At 30.8% G+C, this 7,914-nt stretch overlaps 1 protein-coding gene across 1 annotated transcript; it reads left to right on the top strand.

Annotated features, from left to right (window-relative positions):
• The first annotated feature begins 3,027 nt into the window (after window positions 1-3,027).
• LOC109341089 (B3 domain-containing transcription factor FUS3-like) lies at window positions 3,028-6,985 on the top strand. The gene is made up of 6 exons (XM_019578895.1): window positions 3,028-4,106; window positions 5,752-5,841; window positions 5,973-6,073; window positions 6,207-6,253; window positions 6,346-6,422; window positions 6,517-6,985. Exons 1-6 carry the CDS (start codon window positions 3,672-3,674, stop codon window positions 6,802-6,804), a joined length of 1,038 nt encoding a protein of 345 aa, XP_019434440.1. The 5' UTR covers window positions 3,028-3,671; the 3' UTR covers window positions 6,805-6,985.
• Window positions 6,986-7,914: the final 929 nt, after the last annotated feature.

Genomic DNA, 7,914 nt, shown 5'->3' with positions numbered 1-7,914 from the left:
GAACATATTATAAATGACATATCTCAAAACTTAAAATGATTTAAAGTTTTATGCATATGAGACATGTATAGAGTTTACCTAAGCCTTAGACTCAACCTAAACTAATTACTAGTCTAAGTCTAATACCAATCTAATACCAATCTAGAGACTTAAGCATGCTGATTTGTTGATGATGTTCAAGCTTTCATAATCACAAGTTGTTCTCATCAAAACTAAACACAGAGAGAGCTTTCCAAAGTGCTATCTTGACATGCGCACTTTCATTTTTTACAGTTTTGTTTAGGTAAGTGGAACCTTTGATTTATCAAGTTAAATTAGACTTTATTAGGAGGCGCTTAGAGAAAAAAATTTAAATAGCAATTAATGTGCTTCTTCCGACTTCCATGAACAAGAAATCTTAAATTATGAACTTTTATATATGTTATAATCCAAATCTTTATCAACTAAATCAACATTTGTTTCGTATACTGAAATACTTGCTCGCACACTTAATTATAGAAAAGGAAAACAATGTCAGAGTCAGCAACCTTATGGATTTCACTCCTAAAATTAATGGACAGTCGAACCACAAAAAATATATTCAGATAACACCTTTCCTATTAGCATATGATAACAACACTTGATCATAAGTACACCATATTTTAGTAGTCCTAATTGTGTATCTTAACTTTTATATTTTTTTAATAATAAAGTTAAAAATATATATCTCATTTACTTTTTATTTTTTATTTTCACACATAACTTATAAAACTCATTCAGAACTCAAACAAAATAACTAAAAAATTATCTTATTTTTATTATCTAAATTACATTTTTGTTTTAATGGTGGAATGCTATGGTTAAATATTATGTCAAGTTAAATATTATATATATATATATATATATATATTAAATATGTATATAATCGGTAATATTAATGTTAAAAATCTAATAAAGAAGTTAATAAATATTTTTACTTACACCATTTATTAAAACAAAATGTAAGTTTATAGTTGATCATGTTTTAAAACTATAAAGGTATTGGTTGTTTGATCCTTCACAACATTTTATTAAAAATTAAATCATTTTTATGCAAAAAAATTATAAAACTAAATAAGAGTCACTGATATATCTAATACGGTTTAAATGAAAATAGATTGATATGATCTATAAAGTTTAAATAAAAGTTGGTTATCAAAACTAGTTTTTGATAGATTTTAGATAGGCTTAACCAATATGGTATCTATTTTGGGGTTTAACGGGCAGGTACTGTTTTCCTATCAAAGGTTTTTATTAAAGGTTGTTATTAATAATTTACATGAATTTTATAAATGTATTAATTTAAGATGTACATTCATAAATTTTGGGTATATTAAAGTGTGCCATAAAATATACATTAGATAAGCCTCATAAATAAAAGTAAATACGGTTTTATTAACTTTTACCTTTTGGCACGCAATAGTTAAGAAAGTTATAAAAATAAAATTGACCATGCAATGAGTAATTGTCAGCAAAACATATACACTCTATTTGTCATATTTTCTTAGTTGTTTAAATAATAACAGTTTTTTGTTATAAAATATATAAAGAAAAACAATATATCATCTTATATTATAACATCTGTCATAATATAATATGATTTTATTAATGATCGGTTACACATGTCACATTTTTGTGAAGATATATGATTCCTAATATATAAATTAAACTTTTCTGATTTTTAATTATTCGTTCACCAAAAATCAAAATTGTAATATCAACGGGTATAGTTGAAATTGATAGTGTCATTAATTGATTTCTTAAAGCACCTGTGCATGGTGTCCAAGTGTAGTCGAACCTTACTTTGGGGATTCAGAATTGAACCAACTGTATTATCACTATTATGTTAAAACAAAACAAAGTGAGTAATTATATTGTGCTCAACACCCCACCAAAACAATCACGTCACTCAAATCCACTCCATCCGATGAATTCATCACCAGAACTAAAATCATCATTTTGCTCCCATGTTATAGTTTCTGCCACTTGGCTTTTCCTTATTGTGCGAGTGCATCATGCAACATAGTCCACCATAACATTAAAATTATGCAAAAAAAAATGTTGGGTTATTTTTTCTACACTAAATTAGTTATATATTGAAAAATATATGCCCTAACACTATTGAATTATATATATTGTTATTATATTATTTAATTGTCATTAATTCTTGAAAAAGTTAATACAAATATAACATGAAATATATAATGATTTATATAAATACGTACCCATCAGTATATAGATATTTCCATCTTATTTAGAATGGTTCAGATACAAAATAATAATCATCCACCAAGTAAATATTAAGATTTAATTAAATTTTATTAAAATTCATAAAAATAATATTTGACTTCTTATTTTGCCCTTTAATTTTATTTTATTCATCATCATAAATACGTTGGTAAAGTAACTATTTAATATTTTCTTGAATATATATTTTGAAATAAATTTTTATTATTATGGACAATTATAATAGAGGAAGTATTTCTTAAAGAGTAAACGCTCGTTAACGCAACATTTTATATTCTTTATTATCTCCTCCCATGCACCCCATATATTATTTTCCTTCGAACTTTGATTCAAATACAAAGCACCCTCCCATCTTTCTTCCTCTTCTCCTCCTCCTAAAGTTAAGTAAACAATAAGAGAGAAAAGAAAGAAAAGAGTGCGTGTTTGTGTGTGTGTTTCGTGTCGTTTTTATTTTATTTTAAAAGATGAAAGAAGGAGTGAGAGTCCAATACAAAGCCAAAAACGCCATTGATTTCTGTTGTAAGTTTTCAGAACTTTTGCAACACCTGGAGGCTCATTTGAAGCTCCATGTTTCATCCTCATTCACCATTATCTATCCGTCACTTCCTCCTTGGTCATTTTCTAACCACCATCACCAAAAAGCACTAACCCCTATGCCATAAACAAAAACCCAACCCATAACCCTTAACCCTAGTTTGTTTTGTTCCACTTCCTTCTCTACTCTATTCACACATACACAGCCACATTCAATTACTACTTAACTCTTCATGCTAGTTACTACTTAATTAACTTCTCTCACTCTTTTTTTCTTTCTTTATCTGTCTACATTGTTATAAGCAACCAAGGAAAGAGCCAGAAAAGTAAAAGTAACCGTGAATCAGGTCCTTACATTTGGTACCCATTGCCAACCAAAATTGAACTATGGAGTGAATAATTACCCATAACCCATTAGTGGAAGAAAAATATCTATCAAAGAGAGAGTTTATATTATGGTAAAACAGTAAAAAAAGGGAGAAATATAGAGAGAAAAACAATAATGGTAGTGGAAGCAAAGTGGAGGGTGATGATATGAGAGAGCGTGAATGCAGGATGCACAAATGTCATAAAAACCAGTCCCTGTAATCACAAAAAAAACCTTGCTAAAAATAGCAAAAATCCAAAGAGAGAAAGAAACTAGAAAGACAGAGAGAGAAAGAAGAGGGGTTGGAGGAAAAGAAAGAGTGAAAGAGAGTCCACCATTGATATCTTTAACACCAAACCCCACACCCATTTCGTGATTGCCGAGCGTCCTTCTATCTATATCTGCACACACACTGAGACAGAGAAAAATAGGAAGAAAGAGAAGAAGCTAGTTACAGTAACTCACACAAAACCAAAAGAAAAAAGAAAAAAAAACCCTAAGAGTAATGATGATGAATCAGCAACAGGGAGAGAAGAAGCAGCTTCAGAAAACCGAGGCCTATGGTTTAAGGGCAAGTGTTGGGGCTGAGCTTGGCCTTGTCAATGTTTCAGGAGACATCAAGATAAGTACAACTACTCATGGGTCGGGTCAGATCCATAATGATCATAACCATAATCTTGGTCTTGTTCACTTTGGGAATGTGAGTAGGAAGAAAAGAATGGCTAGGCAAAGAAGATCGTCCACTAACACCACAACATTGATGCGTATAAAGATGGATCAGCTTAACCCTTTCTCTTCTAAACACACACCACTGACTCAACCACCACCACCGCCACCACCGCCACCACCACCACCATCTCTTTCTGCTGCTCCTCCCTCACACGTGCCAATGCCTCCATTTCCAACTAATATAGTATCCACTACTCTCCCTCCAGCTCCTGTAAGTTTTCTTCTTTGTTTTTTAAAAAATGTTTTTTTAATATTATTTTGTCTCAGTTTTCTAGCTCTCCTTTTTTAAATATTTTTAGTTTAATGATTTCATAAATGTATCTATTGAAGTATCTTTTACTTGTCCTAGTTGGATTTGCAAACAGTACTTTGTGTTTTCTTCAGATTCGATTGTGTTTTTATTTGTCTAGTGGTTCTCAAACCTATTTAAATCAATTTTAGGATTCTCTTTTTCCTATGCAATGGAAGGCTTTTCCATAGATGGTCCTTTATCTATTCTTTTCTTTGGTTAAATCATTTATGATTGAGATTTACTATTGAATAGAAGAATTTAATTGTTTGATCTCCAAGTTTTTGTACAAAGACGTGAGAAGAATAATATATAATATAGTCATTGAAGAGTGGCAGACATGTCAAGAAATGTTAAAGATATATGAAATATTTAGAAGATAATCTCTTCTGAAATAATATATTAAAATGGAGATATGGGCTATTATTTTGTCTAATGGAAGTTAGACAAATTTAGGCCCGCTTGGTGTGATTTCTAAGCTTGTCTGAATGTTTCAGCTAGTAACCTTGTGTCTGATTGTTCAACCAAATAATGTGGAAATAATTTGTAATGTGAATAGCATTTCAAATATTATACACAACAAAAGGAAATAATTTGTAATGGCAATAGCATTTCAAATAGTATACACAACATCAAAAGAATCAAGGTAGTACTTTTAAGTAAAACACACTAAATACATATGTGAATGAGATTCGCCACATGTGTGACCAAATAAATACTCGAACACGATTAACCTCGTGCCTGGTTTCCCCACGTGTGATGATACTTAGGTAACGACATAAAAAAATGATCAGTATGAAGATTCGTCTCAAGTATGGTCGCCTCATCAAGTGTGGGATACATCGGTAGCAAACAAAAATAATTTGTAACATTTAGGCCATTAGTACTTCATATAAATGTAGATAATGTGTGTATACACTATGTGGACTTCTGCAAATTTCTGTATTAAAAACTTGCAATAGGTGTTTGTGCACGTGGAAATGCTTGTAAATCTCTTCAACATTTAGTGTTTTGTTCACTTTTTTTGGTAACTTCGTTGTTTTTTGTGATACTTTATGGGGTAGGAGGAGTTATAAGAACTTTAGGTAATTAAATACAAATTTGCCAAACATAACTACATTCTTACTATTATTGAATTACCTTTAATGTTACATAATGTCCCATCCTTGGAAGCCGAAAATGCCTACTTTTTGCTCCCTAGACCATTGATGTTATGTTTAAACTATAGAAAAACCACATTATTAGTTGTAAATTACTGCTTCACATTTGGGAATTGTGTATTTTTTGGACAAGCATATAAGGCATGTTGGACAATGCTTTGGGCACTCTGCACTCTTTGCTACTGTTAATATTGACATGATGTCCTTATACTGGACATGGTGGCACTGATGTCTCAGTTCCACAATATTTGTTTAATCTATTAATGGTGCATTATGTTGTTTCACATGATTTATTATAACCAGCTCCACCATTAAGTTGTATTTGCATGAATACTTAAATCTAATGTTGTTTTCATATATGATATGTTTAAACATAAATGGTCTTGCAATATTTTATTTTGCTTTAGGAAATCGATCATGGACGGTTGAGATTCCTTTTCCAAAAGGAGCTAAAGAACAGTGATGTTAGCTCCCTTAGGAGAATGGTATTGCCAAAGGTATGTTTTTTGTCAATACTTTTTGCAATATTAAGGACTCTCACATTAACCTTAATTATCTGTAAAATAATGTCTCAAAATTCCATAATAAATAATGAATGAGATAATTGGAAAATAAATACAACTTTCAGAAAGCAGCAGAGACTTTCCTCCCTTCCCTTGAATCGAAGGAAGGAATTCTTATCAGCATGGACGATCTAGACGGTATTCATGTATGGAGTTTCAAGTACAGGTACGCTAGATTCAATTCTAGGGGGAAAATTGATATCGATCGGTTGAATACGATAGTTAAGATAATTTTTAATTAATTGATATATACTAGCAACTCAAATTTATGGGGTACTATTATTATATGAACAATGCAGGTACTGGCCTAATAACAATAGTCGGATGTATGTACTTGAAAACACTGGTATCTCCTTAAACTTGCTAAAACTTCTGCTTCAATAGTTGGGGAGAGTTCAATTTTAAGTATATAATATTTCTTATGCTGAGTATTTTCAGGAGACTTCGTTAACACACATGGTCTGCGCCTCGGAGATTCCATTATGGTTTACCAAGATAATCAAAACAATAACTATGTATGTCTCCAAATAAATTTTGTAGGACGGTTTCTGTTCGAATTCTAAAATTCTCTTATGTTCCTTTTGGCCACTTTTTGTTATATGTGTGCAGGTTATTCAAGCCAAAAAAGCTTCTGATCATCATGAATTTATGGAAGAAATAAGTGATACCACTACTGATATCTTCCTTAATGATTATGAGGTTAATAAACCTGACTGTTTCAACGAAACCTATCCCGCTGTGAACGATATGGCGGGCATGTCATTCATATATGACACTACCTTCTCAAATGACTCCCCACTTGATTTTTTGGGTGGATCAATGACCAATTTTTCAAGAATTGGTCCAGTTGAAACCTTTGGCTCAGTTGAGCATTTGTCACTTGATGACTTCTATTAAAAGTCATCATATAAAGAGCCACTAACATGGTTACCAAGACAAGCATTGATGAGGGTAGGTTTCTTCATTTTGGTACTAAAGTGACATATAAAGTGTGTTTTTCTTTTGTCTCTTTTTTTATCATGACCATGAGAGAATTTGTGTAGAATAAAAGAGTAAACCAGTGGACATGTTCTGTATTGATCCTCTCTCTATTTTGAACTGCTGGGATTGCTCTATACATGATGAATTATTACTTATATTTTTGCTGGACAAAACCTATATAAATGATTTCCAATTAATGTAGATATGTGTAGGCTGTGTAATTTTGAGAAGGTAGTAGCTAGTGTAGGATGAGTTTATATCTACTGCATGATACTGTAGTATGACTTATTATATCAACTACTCAATCTCATCGTACGGGGGTTGTGATAAAATGATGTGCTCATGTACCACTTTCTGTATCATTTCTTATTCATAATTTTTTTTTATATCCATCATCACATTAATATATGTAATTATTTTTGCGACCAATAAGAAACAAATACTTCATTAAAGATTCTAATAACTTGTTTTTTTAATTTTTTTGACGAAGTAATAGTTTCTTGTTAGTGACATAGAATAGTGAGTTAGTGGGTATACAATTTTTTTATTATTCTTATTATTAATCGGTTTAAAATTATTTAATTCAATATTTAACAACTTTTTTTAGCAAGACATTTGTGGAACAACACAGACCAAACAGAATTTCTTCTAGTGCTACACACTCAAACACAAAAAATTGATAAATTCCCGATATATGGATAGAAATTATTGTTTAATAAAAGCAGAACTTAATTTTCATGAAAAATAATCCAGTGTAATTACATATGCATGTATATATATGATGCAATTGTCAAGTTATATTTGTGATTAGGGACATTAAATCTAATAATATAAAGTTTTACAACAAAAACACAAACAAACACAACCCTAAGTCTAAGATTTTGGCTCATCATTATCATCATCAATGTCCATGTAAACCAATCAATAAGGTAGATGTTTAAGTTTAGCCTAGACTTCTTGGTTTTGAGCATTAAGAGCATTTGTTCTTATAGTGATGTAGCCTCCAAGAGATATCAACTCATCCAT

This window comes from Lupinus angustifolius, unplaced genomic scaffold (assembly GCF_001865875.1).
Source record: "Lupinus angustifolius cultivar Tanjil unplaced genomic scaffold, LupAngTanjil_v1.0 Scaffold_366, whole genome shotgun sequence".
Classification (NCBI taxonomy): Eukaryota; Viridiplantae; Streptophyta; class Magnoliopsida; order Fabales; family Fabaceae; genus Lupinus; species Lupinus angustifolius.
Note: the sequence above shows the minus strand (reverse complement) of the source record. Positions and strands in the feature narration are given on the sequence as shown.

Excerpts from the sequence above, each read along its gene's own strand:
- LOC109341089 (XM_019578895.1), top strand. The coding sequence starts at position 3,672 with ATGATGATGAATCAGCAACAGGGAGAGAAGAAGCAGCTTCAGAAAACC. Across the intron at positions 4,107-5,751 it reads CTACTCTCCCTCCAGCTCCT|GAAATCGATCATGGACGGTT; the intron begins GTAAGTTTTCTT and ends ATTTTGCTTTAG. Across the intron at positions 6,423-6,516 it reads ATAATCAAAACAATAACTAT|GTTATTCAAGCCAAAAAAGC; the intron begins GTATGTCTCCAA and ends ATATGTGTGCAG.